The sequence below is a fragment of the Vidua macroura genome, chromosome 2 (assembly GCF_024509145.1).
Source record: "Vidua macroura isolate BioBank_ID:100142 chromosome 2, ASM2450914v1, whole genome shotgun sequence".
NCBI classification, from domain to species: Eukaryota; Metazoa; Chordata; class Aves; order Passeriformes; family Viduidae; genus Vidua; species Vidua macroura.
In genome coordinates, this window is record NC_071572.1 from 82878460 (window position 1) to 82896703 (window position 18244).

At 36.9% G+C, this 18244-nt stretch overlaps 1 protein-coding gene across 2 annotated transcripts in view; it reads right to left on the reverse strand.

The window, feature by feature from the left end:
• Positions 1 to 400: 400 nt before the first annotated feature.
• SLC36A4 (solute carrier family 36 member 4) overlaps positions 401 to 18244 on the reverse strand; it is a 132013-nt gene continuing 114169 nt past the window's right edge. Inside the window, exons 11-12 of one of the 2 annotated variants that reach the window (XM_053971375.1) lie at positions 3281 to 3375; positions 3120 to 3183 (exon numbers count right to left, since the gene is read on the reverse strand). In XM_053971375.1, the coding sequence (XP_053827350.1) occupies positions 3172 to 3183; positions 3281 to 3375 (107 nt within the window). In that variant the 3' untranslated portion in view covers positions 3120 to 3171. Of the gene's footprint in view, positions 3376 to 18244 lie in introns of both variants that reach the window. The other variant, XM_053971374.1, reaches the window with a different exon arrangement.

An 18244-nucleotide genomic window follows, 5' to 3' on the forward strand; every position in this document is an offset into this window, starting at 1 on the left:
AAGTCCACAGTAAATATGTACAAGCTTGTCCAATTTTAAAATGCCTGGATTTTTCTTTGGTTTTCTAAATAGGAACTGGAATTTCAATGGGGCACCTGCGTCTCTTTTTACATTTATAAATTAATTTATTTACTACAGCACCTCTAAAAAGATGCAGAAGCCTAACTTTAACTGTGCCCTCATGAAAACCCTTGGGGTGAAGTGGGATTTTTTCAGAAGTTCCTATGTGACTTTAAAATGAGACTTATTATCAATGAAAAATCAGCTCTAGAGCTTGCCTGTGAGTCTCACATCAGTCACCATTCCTTGGACAACTTCAAAGATAAATTCTGCATTAGGACAGCTATTTCTTCTAGTGATGCAGTAGTGGAGACAGGCAGGATAACACTGAGTTTGCAGGGTAATTTGTAGTTTTATTGATACAGAAGATTAAAGTTTTACAGAACATCAGGCAAACCCATCCTCTTATTTGCCCAATACTTGAGGATGAACAGTTACAGACAAGAAAATTATCCAGTTACCTGTAGTGCAGCTAATGATTAAATTACATTAAAACTGTTAACAATATTATATTGTAAAATATAAGTTCATGTACAGTATATAAATACAATACCTTTCTGCTCCTTGTCAGGAACATAAGCTAATCACAGATCTTGCAGTTTAATTTAGCTTGTGCTAAAGTACATTTCCATCTTAAATATATACCTTAATGTAAACCATACCTATGAAATCTCTCAGTTTCATTCCCTGCTTCTTAACTTGCAACTAATATTACAGCACTTTAAAAGCTGAATGAACACTCTTATTGAGAAGAGGTTTCTGTCAGAATTTCCTCTCTTTTAAATCTTTGGCAATGCTACACAGGACACTCTCATTAGTCAGACTTAGTTTTTTACCACATGACATTTTAATCTTATCCAAAGAAGGAACACTGATTCCTGACTCTTTCTGTCTGAAAGAGCAGGCCATGCAAATGCTCTGTATGAGTGTTTAAAATTATAAAAATCCTACACTGTAGGAGAAAATTGACATTGTGCAAAATATATTAATAAACATTTTAAAGATTCAAAAGATACAACATTGTTAGACTTGGCTGCACTGGCCAACTGCATAAAAAACACTATTTCATACCTGGTCAGTCGCTGGCCATTCACTGCTCTGGAAACCTGTGCTTTGCAGGTTGCACTGCAGTCAGAGCAGGAAGATGTGCATGGCTTTGTATTCAGGCCAGCCTTTCCAAGGTCTGATGGCTAAGCTAAGAACCCTCAAACCTATCAAGCTTCTGAACAAGTCATCTGGCTTTCACAAGGATATGTTACATTCACTGGGTACCAGGGCCACCTCTGTAGGTTGTAGGTATCCAGCTCAGCAAATTTTCATTGATAGAACTGTGGCAGTATTCATTTGCACCTGACAAAATCACCACCAAACTCTGAACTGGACCAGTCCTTATGCACCCTGGTAGAAGCACCTTCTCAGAGCTGCTCACCAGGACACAGCTGAAGCAGAACGGATATGAATGGACTTCAAAGCCCTTTATTCTCCCAATGCTCAAGTAGACAGATGAAAAATCAAGAGGAAAAGTAACGTGCATTTAAATCCTCTCAAGCCTACTGAAGATGTTTCTTGCAGAAGTATTCAATGTCAAGTAAAATATGCTTCGCAGAAATATATTCTATTGGTGTGTAGCGTATGCATTAGGTAAGTAACAGATTCACTATGAAACAGATGGAAACACTGAGATTTAATGTCTTTTAAAACAGCTTAAAGACTAAAAAACCCTTAAGATGAAAAGGTGAAGGTACCTTTTTCTTCTCTGCTAACTACCCGTGTTTGCTCCACTGTGGCACTTCCATAAGAAAGGTTGATTCTGTGGTATCACACAGGCAGAGACTCATCCCTTCCAAGTGCCTGCCAAGCATTTAACTTTATCCATGCTAAAATCAAAATTAGAGCATTACTCAGAACTATTTCTTTAACATATACGTGCAGTTTAAACTACATGCTGTAACAAATCCCTATCAGAAATGCCCTCATCCACATGGAGATAAAAGTGCTCATTACAGTCACCAGATGGTAGATGACAGTGGAAATATTCTTAAGAGAAAATATAAATATAGATATATTTAGCAGTATATTACTCTAGCACTGTAATGCCAAATGGTAGATTACCAAATGGTAAATTTCTGAGGAATATACTGAAGGGAGGCAAAATATTACATATATTTCTATCTTAATTTGTATGACTACAGTGGAGAGGTTTTGGCATAACATATTTCTTGGGGGAATGTTATGATTAAAAATATTCCTTGGAAAAATTTGTTTCTTCATAACAGGAATGACTATGATAAATAGTTATGTTATTGCACAAACTACAGGGTTTTTAGAAAACAAGACCAAGAATAGTGCTTCAACATTTGGAGTGGAAGTCGTTTATGAAGTGTGAGACAGAAAGTCAAATATGAACCCTGAAAATCAGGATTGTACATGGGGAATCAGCGTGCAGGCTTGCTAAACAAAACTAATTTCTACCCAGATACCAACTTATGAACTTCCTGGTTTTTTCTTCCAAAATAGACAAAAGAAGCAAAAATATATAAAGAGCATGTTAGGTACTACTTAAGGCAGAACATAAGAATGCAAAAATAATTATTATATGTTTCAATAGAAATATAGATATGTAGTCTACAGACTTCAAGCCACAGGTAATAAAAAATACAGTATTTCATACTTTTGTATAGTTGAAATCAAGGATAAAGAAATTGTGTAAAAAATGGGTCAGGGTAACAGTTACCAAAATGTACAAAAATAAACTGCTTATCATGTGTGATGTTGAATGTTTTTGCATGAAAGTAATATTGTTTTGTTAAACAAAACAAAATCTTGTAACTTTTCATTCAAAGTCCAGAAGAGATATATAATTACTTTCTAAAAAAATAATGCATTTTCACATGTATATCCTACATCTTACAAACTGTACCTCTTTGCACAGTACCAGTAGTTGAAAGCAGGTCCTGAGTCAAGAATTTCTTGTTAATGAACAAAATAGTTCACAGTGCCTGGTTAATTACTTTAACCCAACCACCAAGTCTGTAGCATTTACATCTGCAGGAAAGCTCCCTGTTGCATTAGCAAGAACTGTGGATGCAGGATAAATGATTTCTTCAACCGTCACATATGTCCCTGTTAAAAATCCAACAAATCCAACAACAGCTATAAAAACATCTTTAAATATTGTCCATAAACTTAGGTTTTCCTTGTAGAAAGTGAGGATTTCAACCAGAGGTGGCAGAATCAGTCCCAGAGTGCTGCTGCTGACAGCTCCGACGAAAGAAATCACCAGGTCTAGGCGAGGGATCAGAACTGCTACAGCACCTAAAGCACAACAGGAGAAACAGTGGCTTCAGATTCAATGTCCTCATGAGAAACAAAACTACAACAAATACATAATCAAGTGGTTCAGGCTTTTTACAAAGCTCCATCATTCAGTATTTTTCCAGCTCCGTGTGGTGTGCACTATATAGATGAATGCACATATTTGTCAGTAACCCACATCTTTGTGCTCATCTGAGAGACCCAGTTTCAATCCTGAATTTCTGCATGAGCTGGCAGAGCATCAAGTTAAAGTGTTCTTGTACTTACAGGGTAAAGAGATTTGGCCTGCAAATCATAGAGAAATGAATGATATGAAATTGCAAAGGAAATGTTTTACTTTTTTGGTTGTCGGTAGATTTTTAGGATGAAAGAATAAAAGCTGAGGAAGAGTAGAAGGGGCTGTTGCATGCTGCCCAGGAGACAGTGGGCAAAAATAGGCTACTGTCTATTAATTTGTATAATCTAATAATCTAAAAATCACATAAAATTATTAAAAATGAACAAAGCCTGTTGATGGCTTGGCAGTCACGAAGTCATTTAAGTGACTTTTACCTACAAACTTGAAAAATCTTGGTTTGTACAACTGCATTCAGTCTGTAAAATATCACTGCAATAGTTGCCTAGTTAACCAAATGAGAACTCAGCCCTGCCAAGAGGACTCTGAACACAAGGCCCACTAATCCTTTTAAGCTTGGCCAGTGTCACCTCCTGAAACTACAACAGTTACAGAAACAGAATCTGTCGTGTTGGACCAGAAACACTTCTGGTTTTAACCACTTTGGCTGGCAAGGTCCCCTAGTATTAACTCAGATACACCAGTTGTTGTGTCATGTTTTCAGTCCTGGATTAGAAAAAAGCTTTCAAAAGCCTCTATATGACCCCTGTATGTGGTGGAAATGTCTTTTTTCTCTTCCATGAATACACTGCCTTTTAACTATCACACATTAGTGTAAACATCCACAGCATCAGCCTGTTTGCATCCTTCCACCACATCTCATCAAGACAAAGAAGCAATCATAAAGAAATGGGAAGGGGAAAAGAGGTGTAAATGCCACCAGCACACAAAAAATACCATGTAATATGTTTTGGTTCTTCCATAACTCTCTTCTTCACTCTGAAGCCAAAATAAAAGCATGTTTGGTTTTAGAGCAACTTCATTGACCATTTATAACAATGAACAAATGGAACAAGCAGGAAGGAGATCTCCATAAAACACGTGAGGATGAAAACCAAAAGGTGTGTATTAGCTTTATAATGTAAAACCATGAAGTTGTGGTTTCTATTTGCAGAACGTCTTTTCTGTGGTCTGAGTGGCACCAGCTGCATCAAATTCTGACACACTGTGATTATGAAAGGCAGCATACTCAAATGATGTTCCTGTTCATGTTCTCCATTGAGAATTGAGAGAATTGAGAACAACTTTGGGAAAACTGCACTGGAAAATACACTCAAAATTCACTTACGGAACACAACAGTTGTCCACTGCTACCTGGCAACTGTTTGCTACACATCTTAATGAAACTTGAAACTATAGAGTTCTCACATAAAAAGGAGCTAAGACTAAAAGGTATAAACCTGCAGAGGGAGAGTGGATTCACTAGCCCATCCTATTTGAAATGAACATATCATGCACAGACCTGCCAGAAAAAAAAAATCAATTAACTTGTTCCTACTTGAGATGACTATTAACACTTTGGGATTCTACAGAGATATAAGAGGCACTGTTTGGCCAGAGAAAGATTGGGCAGAGACAGAAGTGGAAACCTTAGAAACACTCTGGCATTCAAAAATACGTAAGACAGGTTTTTTATCCCACTGTTAGGGTGGACCTACTCAATGCCAAACAGTTTCTTCTGTAACATGATGTGACATTTGAAGACTGGAAATGTCACATGTTTATGCATTATCCAGGACAAAGCTGAATGAAATGAGAAAGGAATTATGCCAAAGTTAATAAAAGTCACCAAATACCCACCACTGTAACTTTTGCAGCCATAACTGTTCAAGCCACAAGAGTAGGCACCATAAATATACAAACAATACAAGATGAGCACTCAGACCAGATTGGTGAGTGTGATACTTACACAGCCATACAGAGTCCAAAAGTAATTCAAAAATGCAGCTGAAGTGTACTGCAGTGTCTGGTAAAAGTCTCAGCTAATGACTATGTTGAATGTGTTGTTCTAAAGTAGAAGAGAGGGCTGCACACTTATTATCTTGCCAATTCAATAGATGTAGTGGGTGTATTCATTAAATATAGATTTTCAACTTCTGTAATAGACCTCTTTCAGTTCCACATGTGTCCAGAGTTTAGAAGGCACTCATTAATTTATAGTTCATAGTTTTGATTCAAACACTCAGCTTAATTAAAATAATGAGACTATGCTTCATATTTTTAATTGGAAAGAAATCCAACTCTAGTTTGTAATTGCTACAAGTTACAGAAAAACAAAATGCAATGTGTTGACTTGAATCTCATCAAACGTTTGTCTGACTCATACAAATTTGTATGAATCTGGATATTGCTGTGGGAGGAGGTTTAGAAAAGTGTTTCAAGGTTTTAATTAGTGTCTTATTTATTCCCTAACAGCCAAGAGAAACACAATGCATGTTTATTACCTACCAAAGAATGTATTCAAGAGTTAAGAAAGGGCTCCTTTTTCTAGAAGCAGACATGGGGCATTCCTACAGGTAGGGAGCCTGATTTTCCCAGCCATTTGCAGGTTTCCAAAGTACAATGTAAAGAAGAAATTCAGAATCTTTATCAGCAGTCATGAAACCTTCTGGTTTGGAAACCCAGCTGAAGAAGTAAGTTCTGTATTACTAATAAGACACTTTTTTTTGGTGGTTAAATTGTCTTCAGGCTTGAATAAAAGAGTGGGGGCCATACGAACAAAGCATTCTGCAGAGATAACAAGAGGTAGCATCATATTGCTTCTACCTTAAACTCTGCAGTCTAATCTCAAAAACTGCAACTCATGGTTTCTCCAGCCCCTCTCAGCTATGTAGTCCCACATTGGGTCAGCTGAGACTTTTTGAGGGGAGGAATGCTATAGTACAATGTTTAGATTTTCTTAAAGGACATAACACCCAGTGGGAAGATACGCTTAATTTTATTCTCTTTATTTTGTAGAGCTGCTTCTTTTACAACTTTTTGTTACAGAATCAGCATATTAGTTGCCAGACTTGCTTGTTGGGAGGTAACTCCAGTGAGATTGCTGGGGAAAAACTAAGTTCTGCCATTTCCACCCAACCTAAATGCATTATAACTGCTGATGAAGTCAAATAGGTGATTACCATATTCCAATACTTCCTCCAGTAATCAAATATTGAGCTGCCTTATTTCTATCAGAAAGTAATGCATATGTCATACTAAACCACTGAGCAGGATGGGCACAGCTGTAATTAGAATCTATGGATCTAAGTGAAGATTGAATATAACTTTGGTCCTATCCATAGATAGTTCAAAAGCAAAGCATATTATGCCTTCATCAGGACACTTTAAACATAGAGCTTACTTTAAAAGCCTTTATTTCCATATTTCCAGTAGGAATTAATTAATTTATAAGCATATTTAGGAAGCCAGAAACTAATTTTGAAATTTAAAATGCTAATAATAATTTCTGCTATATTTTCCTTTTGCTCAGTAATGAAGCTGTTTAATATTTCTTCAATAAAATAAATTATTTTTCTGGTAATACCAGATTTTAGATTTTATCTAGGTATTCAAACATACTTCTGACAAAAATACCAGGTCAGTGGTATTCAAATGTTGCATCTGAAAAAAAGTAGTAGTACATACACTACTAGATCAATAGTATGGCCCAAGCAAATTGTCCTAACAGCAGGTTTTATAAATAGGCATAGTCAAAAAGATTGGGAGCTTCTTAAGTACAAAAAATGTTGGATATTACTAGGGAGAGGTAACTTCACACAATTGAAAAGCAAAGTAATTGTCTCATGTGACATACACCCAGTTCTCTTCAAAGGCAGTGACAGTGTGGAGGAGGCCCCCGTCCTGCAGGAAGCCAGCATACCCCAAACTTTCTATTTGTACCACTTGTCCAGGACCAGATAGCAGACTACAACATTGATGTATTAAAGATGGGCGTCTGACACCCATATGACCTTCCAAAAACATAAAATAAAATTGTATTCTTAGCACACATGTCTATGATATGGCAAGGAAAGGGTCCCTTCCGGGAGTTAAAAATGCCAAGAATCCTGCCTGTAGGTAAATTAGCAATTCAAAATATCAGCCTGAATCCTCTTTCCTATTCTAATATCCCAGGCTGCCCTCTCTGTCCATCTTTCTTTACTGCAGCAGTGCTCAGCCACTCAATCTGGCATCCTTTCCTTCCCTTCCCCCTACTGCAGTGTTTCCTGGATCCCCTTCCTTAATGCAGCATCTTCGTATTTTCTTCCAACTCCCTCCTCCTTTTCTGCAACGCTTCCCTCCACATTGCCCAAGGCTTTTTTTTTTCCCTTTATCTCCTGTGAGAATGGAAAAACATTTCTTTGATATGGACTGCCCCAGAAGGCTCAGCCAGTTTGGCTGCAAGGAGTTTACACATGCAGGCTGGACAACTGGCAGGTCAAGATAACGTCATCTTCTCATGTCCTACATCACAATTAAAACTATTCACCTTTTAAAAATGAATGTCAAAGTCTAACAAAATCTAATGTTTCCATGAGAAGTTGCTCATGTAAATTAATAAAAAAGAATGCCTTCCATAGTGGACACCAAACTGTTTATATACATATGTACAAAGGAATATGAGACCAAGTAGAAACTCTTACCTATCTGCAGATATACCAACGCAAATAATAATTTAAGAACATTTATGAATAATTTAAGTGTTGATAAATGCAGTTTTAAAAAAGGATTTTAGTTAAAGATCCTGGTATTATATAATTGCAAATTAGAATTTTCCTTTTTTGTTTTGCTAAGAATCATAATTAACATAGGGTTTTAGGTGGCATTTGTCTCAGCTGTTGAGACATTAAGACTATAGGATACATATAGAAGATGATTCTTTAAAAATCTATTCAGATTGTCTTCACAAAAAGTAACTTTCTTAATCCAATTTTCTAAAAAGCATACTTTTAAATTTGCTCTATCTCAAAATCAAAACTAAATGGGAAAAGAACAAAGCAGAAGACATGTTGCAGTTATACTATGAGCTGACAAATTCTACTTGCACATTGGAGAGAAAAGAGGGACAGCTTGCACAAAGGACAACCACACACATCATCTAGTTTGGCTTTGTTCCCTTTGGAATGAAAAACTCCTTCATCATTATCTTCCTGCAACACACAGTATGAGAGACAGAAACATAAAGTACTTCACATCACTTGCCCTCACACTACACCACCACATTTCTGATTGTTTTGTCCTGTGTTAGTAGGAAAGACCAAACTCACACAAGAGAAGATGGTTTCAATATCCTTATCCTTCACAAGGAGAGATGACACAGGACACTGCCCTGACACACAGCAGGGCCTTGTTCAGGGAATGAGTAGATCCATCCTTTCCCTAGAGCCCTCCACTTTTCTCAAACGTGTAAATAAATTCAGTTTTTACACCACTTTGCACCCAAGATTTCAAAACTCTTATCAGAAGGGTTTTTATTATTTTTATTCCTTAAGCAGAAAGACACATGAAGAATGACACCAGACCAAAGAGCAATTTAGCAGCAGCATTGAGTCCAGTCTTCTTACCAGTCTACTTAAAATACCTACAAGCCAGGACAAAGGACTGCCACATACCACTGGTATGAGACATCTGTTTCAAGGCAGCATTCCCCCCCTGCTCCACTAATAAAATCACTCCCCTCAAGCTGTCTGTGTTCTATATAACCCCAACATTCAGGCAGTGCAGTTAGTTCAGATTTCTGCTTCCACAAACAGCAACCATTTTAGCAAAATCCAGTGTCACAACAATCCATTGCAGGAGGTTGTGTGAGCAGGTGTGGCTTTACAGGGACAGGGATGAAGCAGCAGTGACACAGCTACGATGCAATTCTTCCCCTACTTTCCTCCTTGGGACCACCCAGACTGACTTCTCTCTCTGAGCCAAATGTCCAAGTGGTAGTTAATGGTATTTTGGCCTCCTCATCCTGTTCTGCCTGCCCCATCAGATCTTCAGAATTAATGTATTTTTACTAAGCACCCCCCTTGGGTAGTGACCCAACAAGAAACCCAGGCTGTGGGAGGCTAAGGAATGTCCTCACACTGCAGTTTGTCCAGAGCTGCAGTACCAAGTGATCTTCATCAAACCAGGAGGCAGACGTGCTTGGCACAGCACACGCCACATTAGGTGCAAACGTATTTGACCATTTAGTTAACTACAATCCATGTGGTCAGAAATGGCATCCCTTTTAGGCTGTCAGATCTGAACCATTTTAGTTATTAATTTGTCTCTGCAGTAAATTTATTTGAGTTTTGCTGCTGATACTTTATCGTAAAAAATCTTTTTAAACATTCTCCAGTGAAACAATGCAGGCAGCTGTTAACATGAATTTCTGGATTCAAGGAATGAATGCAAAGCATAGAGCAAAACTCAGTAATACTGAGCTCCAAATGGATGATCCTAGACCATAAGAGTACTGACACTCCCCACTGGCAGTCTCCTTCTGATTCTCCAGGCTCCCCAGAAATGAGTCCACAATTGAACTTTTGTCCTCTTTGTCTCACTCTCTCAAAATAATTTGTGGCTCTGAGACAGCTGGAAGGTTTTGAACTGTGCAAGCAAAAATTAATGTTTGCTTATCCAAGGACAAGACTGTTTTTGCTACAGAGAGCAGAAGTGAAGAAAAGAGTCAAGAGGAGTGGTTAAGCCTTGAAGAGCTAGCCATGCTGCTTCCAGTGATGCTAAAATGTTGTATTTTCCAATATTCACCATCACCACTCCATACTCCCCAATCTTTCTCTTGGATGCACTGTGTATATCAAGCTATCCCACAGGAAAGTAAGCAGGGATACATGGCTGCTACTTTGTTGTTTCATAACAAAAGCAATAATAAATTCCAATAATTTTGTATTAAAATTTTTATATTAAAAAGTTTGTCTTGCCATTACCCTTGAAAATAAAATTTTCATTATATACCTTTTGATTACCACATAAAGCAAGAAATAATGTGGTGAAGATGAAATTGAACATACTTAGCTTTAATCTCAAGCTAATATACTTTGCTCCATAAATACATAAATATGAAGGAGAAACATCACCAAAGACACCTTTAGGAATAGTAAAAATTACTTATCTTTATCCTTCAGGCTTCTTTCCCTGTTTCATAATAAAATTTTACATTTCTTTAATAAAGATAATTGAAGAAACAGATGATTAAGATGACAAGAAGCATCTGTTATTTTGGAATCCTTTTGTAGTAATAGAATCCATCAGGGAGCCATAAATTGTAACAACCATGCCAGGTAAATTATCTTCTCTAATCACCATCTAAGGACTAAACAATATATTAAGTAATAGAGTAAGTTAGCCCTCCCTCCTCTCACCAAGTATTAAAAAAACAACGTAACAAGGAGATTATGCTCTAAATTGCCTTAAAGAAACTTCTGAGTCTCTAACCAATGTTTTTGGGGAGCAGGGGTTGTTTATATGCGCTACAGCAGGAACACATTAATTTGCAGAATTTCCAAACAAGGAAGTGTACCAGACCAGTTTGCTTAATCACAGAATTCATGACAGAGCTCTATACTAAGAAAAACCACAAAGAAGAGATTTAAGTGAGGACATACTATAAAAAAGAAATTTAGAAACATCCCATGGAGAAGTCCGGATGCTCAGGAAATTCTACTAAACAGACACATTTAAGGGATACTACAGGCAGTAAGAAAAGCTTTTACAACCACACTGATAACAAAAGGCTGGAAGGAAGGAAGTGAGCTTGCTCCTGGGTGGAGTGTAGGATTTAGTGACAGCACACCCAGCAAAGGCTGAGGTACTCAGTGCTGCCTCGGCCTCAGTCAGCCTCCCAGTGCCTGGTGTCAGTGAAAAGACCTGAATAAGAGAATTTCCTTCAGGAGATGAAGATTGAATCAGGGATTATTTGAGACAACTTAAAACCATAAAGATATACAGAACCTGAAGGGTTGCATTCAAGAGTGTTGACAAGAACTGGCCAATGTGCTTCTAACACCACTCTGTATTGTCTTTTACAAGTCTTGGAATTTGAGGGAAATCCCTGGTGACAAGGGAAATTAAATGTTGTCAAGAAAGGCCAAAAGAATAATACAGGGAAATACAGGCAAGTCATATTTACTTTGGTTCTTGGAAAAAATCATGGAGCAAGTCATCTTGGAGCATATTTCAGGGCACATGAAGGAGAAAAGGCTATCTGGGAACAGAAGATTAATGGATTTATGTAGGAGAAACCATGTCTGACCATCCTGATAGCCTTCTTTGATACAATATCTGGATTTACGGATGAGAAGAGAGCAGTAGATGTCATTTACCTCAATTTTAGGAAGGTCTTTGACACTGTCTGCCACAATATTCTTGTGTCTGAATGGAGGGAAAACAGAGAAGTAAAGAACCTCAATGGACCAAACAATAGTTGTTAATGGGTTGTGCTCTACCTGGAGGCTGGTAAAAATTCTACAGCTAGTAGGGAGAGTAACAGCTTCCTGTAACTGATAAAAACACAAAATGATCACTTAAGATGACATGAATTGTGTTCTTTAAACCTAGAGAATGATAATGTGCTCCCCACAACACTAATACTGAAATATGTCCCTGTATCACAAAGTACCAGTGTTGAAGGTGAGCTGACATCACATTTATGTAAATATTAATTTACATAATTAATTTTTAATCCTGATTAAAAACTGGATTAAATTTTATATTTTACAGTGATATTTCACAGTATTTTTATGAAAATGGCTTAAAATATATTAATTCCTGCTTATTGATAACTTCAGATTACACATCATAGTATTTAAATAACAGCGGTACTTTACAAGACAAAATGCTTTATTCCACAGAGAAATTTTAGCCATTTTCAAATGGGAAGCCACACTGATTTTACACAGTGTTAAAAGTTTTACACAAAAAGCAAATACATGGATTCTCATGTTGTTTTTAAGGATCTGATTTGGCCTACTTATTTTGGGCTGTGAGAAGCAGAGGTTTTGGGTATGATCAGCAGCTATAGCATATGGCATGTACTCTATTATTACTGACATAGTAATAAATAACTTGCATGCTTGCTGCAATGTCTCAAAAGTAAATTAAAAAATAATGCCCTTAAAAAGGTAACAATCACTAACAACCACACTGCAGTGGGATGAGCAATGCATTTCCAAAACAATGCTTTGCAACAGCTGGTGTCACAGGCACGGACTAGTTAAAGCCTGCTGTGGTGATTGATGCTACAGAAACAAGAAGCTGCCAAGAGCCTTGGCTTCCTGGGGAGGATCACGTGCAGTAGCTGGTTGAGGTTCAGCTCCCTGTGTTGAAAGTACTGAATTATGGTCTGCAGTCCAAATCCATCAAAAAATGCAGTCATCTGCAGATGTTTTTAGTCTTAATTTGTTGGTATTTCACCTCCCAAAATGAAATTCAAAGAGAGTAACTTGCTTCATCACATGGGTGAACTCACCTCCAGCTCAGCACAGGGAAATTCAGGCACTGCTCCTGTCCTCTCCCGGCATCCCAGCAGGCGAGCTCGCTGCAGGCTGGGGCTCCCTGCACAGATCACACTTTGCCACGTGTCTGGGAACACAAGCTGCATGCTAGGGAAGGGAAGGGGCACCCTCCTAAGCATTCTTTCTTTGTTTTTTGTGACCCAAGTAAATCAATACCTGACAAATTACGTGATTGCACATCAGAAGCCTCTACCAACACGTATTATGCTTTATCTGTAATTTTCAACAAGCTCACCATCATCTTTTCACCTTGATGGGAGACGAGAGATAATGACTTAGTGCTTACTGCAGTTACACATGAATAAGGGAACTCAGGTTGGACATGTTTCCTTGAAGGACTGAGGTTTAAGTCCCAAATACTGGGTTTTCACCTACAAAATTACCTTCCAATTATTTTATTCTAAATAAGGAATTGGGCTTGTGTTGTGTTTCTTCTGGCTATCCTCAAATGCTCTGCATTCTGTTTTAGGGGTGTTTTTTTTCCCATACTAACTATATCTTTGGTAACACTTTCAAGTGGACAGTGAAATTATTATATGTAAATTATACTTTATAAAGCAGTATGAACTCCTGCAGAATAAAAGGCAATACTAAATATCAAGCATAAAATTTTACTTTATTATAATGCCATTTTTTAACTAGCAGACATTACAGCCACCATATCAACAAATAAAGCCAATAAAAAAAATCTTCACAGTATCTAATACTACCTCCTTACTTTGACACAAATATTCACCCTAATTAAAATTTATTGGAACATTCTTGTGGAAATTATTATGTATATTTGCTGTCTGTAGTCCTCATATTACTAAAAAATGATTTGCAATTAGTTGTAAACCAGCTAAAAAATATTACTTGCAAATTAGCAAAGAAAAAAAGGTAAATTCCAGTATGTTTGAAATTCATCAAACCCCTAGCTTTTTACTGTCCAAAAAATTCCAGCACTGATTTCATTGTTAGCTCTGGATCACACTGTTATTTATAATGTAATATTCAAATCTAGAGTAATTTTGTAAAACAAAAGTCACCTTGAGAGGTAAGTATAGGAAAGATCTTGCATTAGTTTGGTGTTCCCAGAACACGGATCTGAATGTTGGACCAATATTTTACTCTCAATCTAAACAGACCTAAACCTAAACCATTTTATTCCTTGCCAAGAGCTTTGTAAATATTGATTTAAGGGTGTGATTATAACCATGGAGTTAGAATATTGATCTACCCATTGTCAGTGTAAGAATCAATTTAGAAAACAAGTGAAACACAAAATTGCCACAAGTTTTTTCAATTAGAAGAGATAATACTGCTGTTTATAAATCAGATGAGCAAGAATTTAATTAGTTTCCCTCTAGGAAAAAAGAAACAAGAAAAGGGAACAATGAAAATACTCACAGGAGAACAGTATTATCAAATGGTATCAGAATGGACTAGGAGAATTTCCAACATAAATAAAAGGACAAAAAATTATAGTAGATCTGGATTTAAGTAAAAGGGGGTTTATGATAAGGTAGATCAGTATTGACTGTTGGTTTCTGGGCATAAACAAAAACTGATGGGTGGATCATCTTGAATATTAACATCAAGTCACAGAAAAACTCTATTTTATAGGTTAGGCACAGCTGAACACCATGGAGAATTAGGAGAACTGTTAACATGGTCAGCTAACACAGCAGGGCAAAATTTTGCTCTCAGTGTCACGAACAGATATCCATACCTCAGTGGTAATGCTCTATATTTGTTTTAATGCAAGTTTAGTCTTTTACCCCACAAATAGAAATATTCAGTATGTTTACCCAGTAATAATGCTTAATTAGCAAAATAATTTTTAATGGCTTAATTTTATAAAATGTAGTTATGTAATTTGCATGTATTAGATAATATTGATTACACTTCATTATAAAAATAATACTTCAGATACTGTATGGAAAACCAAAAGGTAGAGGAAGAAATTCTGTATTTAACAGCACCAAATGTTGACAGATTAGGAAGAGGTCTGTGAGATCCTTTCCCAAAGACCTTGAAGGATCAATTGAATGAAATGAAGAACAGCTTTTGTGCTAAGAACATTCTGATTTTATCCCTCCCTTTTGTTATCAAGGTATTTCATACACTGTCAAGAAAAGGGATTCTTTTTGGATGACACAAATCACTCAATAATTACAGTGTAAAAAAGAAAGTCCTTCAATGAGGAGAAAGAGAAAATGACAAGGTTTTATCCATCCCTCCCTCTAATGGCATGAGTTTACAAGTATTTCCATACAAGCAGGTCATACAGCCATTTCTAAGCATCCTCCTGTCTGGAGTGAGTTGCAGTATCTCAGTAAGCCAAGGGAAGGAAAAACACATAAAAATCCAAAATAAAGCAGTAATGCCAAAACAGTAGAACCACAAGAATTTAATTAATTTAAATATGCTATAAATTTTTCCTTATTTTCGCTCTAACACTTTAAAGCTGCCTTTATTATGACAAGCAATCTTGGAAGTCCTAGCTCTGCAGTCTGGTGCAGTCATTATAATCAATCCACAGAGGACTTAATTCCCATACAGTTCCATCGGTTTCTCAAGACTCAGAGTTTGGTGCTTATTACACGTAGTAAGGGTGGATGAAACAAAACAAAGATTAAAAAATTGCTAATTTTGACAGAATGCAGTTCAGAAAGCACAACAAGCTGCTACCACACAGAAATCTCTCTCCAAACCTTCAAAAACAAGGCAGAAATTTGAAAATCTTTGTGAGGATCAGCTTATCAAGCCACAGATCATGAGTAACACTCAGGCATCATTACTATTCTAGCTTTTATGCTTATTTGAAGCACCAGCAAAGAAAATGCCTGCAGTGACTAATTCTAGCTATGAAGTAATTTTTTAAGAGACAATTGAAAGCAAAGCTACATTTCATCTTTATTGAAAAGAAAGAGAGGCACTAGGATGCAGGTACACAAACCAGTACAAAAGTTATACTTTGATGGCCCTGAGTATTTGATTTATTTCTGTTTTCAATATACAGTGAAAACCTCTCAAACATTTTCAAGGAATACTTTGCTACTTGGCAATTTTCAAAACACTTACTTGCAACCTGCTTATCATTTGTGGTATCTTGAAAGAACTCTGTACATTTTGCTCTCTGCACAGCAATATATCTATGCTTGTGGAAAATGTATTTCCTCATCAATAAATTAGGAAAGTATTTTGAAAATAAGCTGCAACCCAACTTTGCAGCAGTGTTCTGCTGGACCTCATTTTAAGAAACTTACAATCAATTTCAAATTTTTTTTTTCACTCAGTGTACATTAAATATGGTATTTAGCTATTCAAATTTTAAATGCCCTCTCATGCTAACCTAGAAATGCAGATGGGTATGATCAGTTTTCTCACTTTTTACGTGAGCTCATACCTTTTGTGTGATGCTGACTGCACTTCCCCTGCCTCCCCTGAGAAAGCAGAGGCTGCTCTTCAGCAAGTAGTGCTGCTACAGAAATGTAATCAAACTTCCTGTCACTCTTAAATTTACATAAGATCCCGAGTGCCACAAACATAGCACATGGAAGTATGTGTCAGTTCCCCAGTGAATTCTCCACATGGACAGAGTCCTTAGCAGGGAATTCACTGGACCACAGCTCGTCACTAGAGCCAGTATTACGCTGGTCTACTTAGAGGCATTAAAAATAATTACCACCAGAAAATCAAAACGTCTGCAATGTGTAAACGTAAAACGTACCTGGAGATGTTTAGCTGAATAATTCCCTTCTTACTCAGTAGTCAAATCTTTCCACGTGCTGCATTTGTGGATAAAACATGAAAGTGTGCACATCATTACTTTAACCACTTCCCTGATCAGTTAGCTGAGCTAGTTAGACCAGCTTATTGTTCTACCAGCTTATTGTGAGGACAGCATATCCAAAGAGAAATGAAATCCCATAGGCTACGGCTAAGCCAGGCTTCTCTTTTCATCTTGTTTCCTAGTTTGAGTTAGAAAGTCATACTCCAAGGGAGAAATGGCTTCTGTGTCTAATTTGCAAAGACTGGTAACAATCTGACAGGTAACAACATCTTTTAGCATTTTTCTCCATATTTTGCATATTCCTGAAGGGAATCTGACAATAACTTTCAGCTTCCTCTTCTCAGAGAATTACCTAGCTCCCCAGTCATATTCACTCCCTTGCTCAGTAGAATGTTTGATAGGTCTCAATTATAGCATCTATCTGAAAATGACTTGGAATTGTATCTAAGTGACTTTCAAAAGTATTCTAAGTAAGACTGTAAGTCTCCCCATTAAGTACTCAGACTTCACTGTCAATTAGTCAGAGGAATATCATTGAGCAAATAGTGCTTAGCTGGTTTTGCTCAACGTTTTTTTATCTATTTTTCCCCAAAGCTGCACCACTCTCTAACTAAAATATTTACTGAGCTGGCTCCTCTGGAGAGGACAGTGTTCAGCATCTCCCAACTTACTAATTAGCCTGCTTATCTTTACTGGCAACATAAATATCCTGTCTGCAAAGAGCAAAATCAATAAAGGGATTAACTGACTATCCCACTCTTCTTTTAAGCCATAGCCACAGGGAAGACCACTTGACCAAACACTCACATCACTCTGGGCTGATTGATGCCACTGAAGATACAGATAGAAATTTATAAGAAAGGGAAAACAATTTGTGCTGAACAATAAAATTAGGCAATTGTATAAAAATTTGCCTATATATAATGCCTTTCCTTAACCCATACTTGTTAGAAATGAAGATCAATTCAGCAACACAACCATGGGACAGAGTAAAGATTACAACATACAACAGCCTGAGACAAGAGTTCTAATGCCTAAAATTCCCAAGATTTTATTGAGTAAATTCTTCAGACTTCATTTTCTGCTATGCAGGGAAATATAAAGAAATAAATATAAACTTCAGAAATGTATGTTTTCTTTAATGAGATGGCTCACATAAGTAAGCTTATTTATTCAGTGCTGCAAACCAGAGAAGTCATCCCCTAGGTAATGGACCCATTTGTTCTTTTGCTGTAAAATGACTTCCACAAAAAGACATTCTGTTAAAAAGACACATTCTCTTAAAAAGGCACATTCTGTTAAAATCTGTTTTGAGTTACAGAATCACAAAGTATGTCAAGTTGGAAAGGATCCATATGGATCATCGAGTCCCAGCTCCCAGCTCTTCACAAAAGCCATCTAATCTGGTTTTCAAATGTTAGGGAG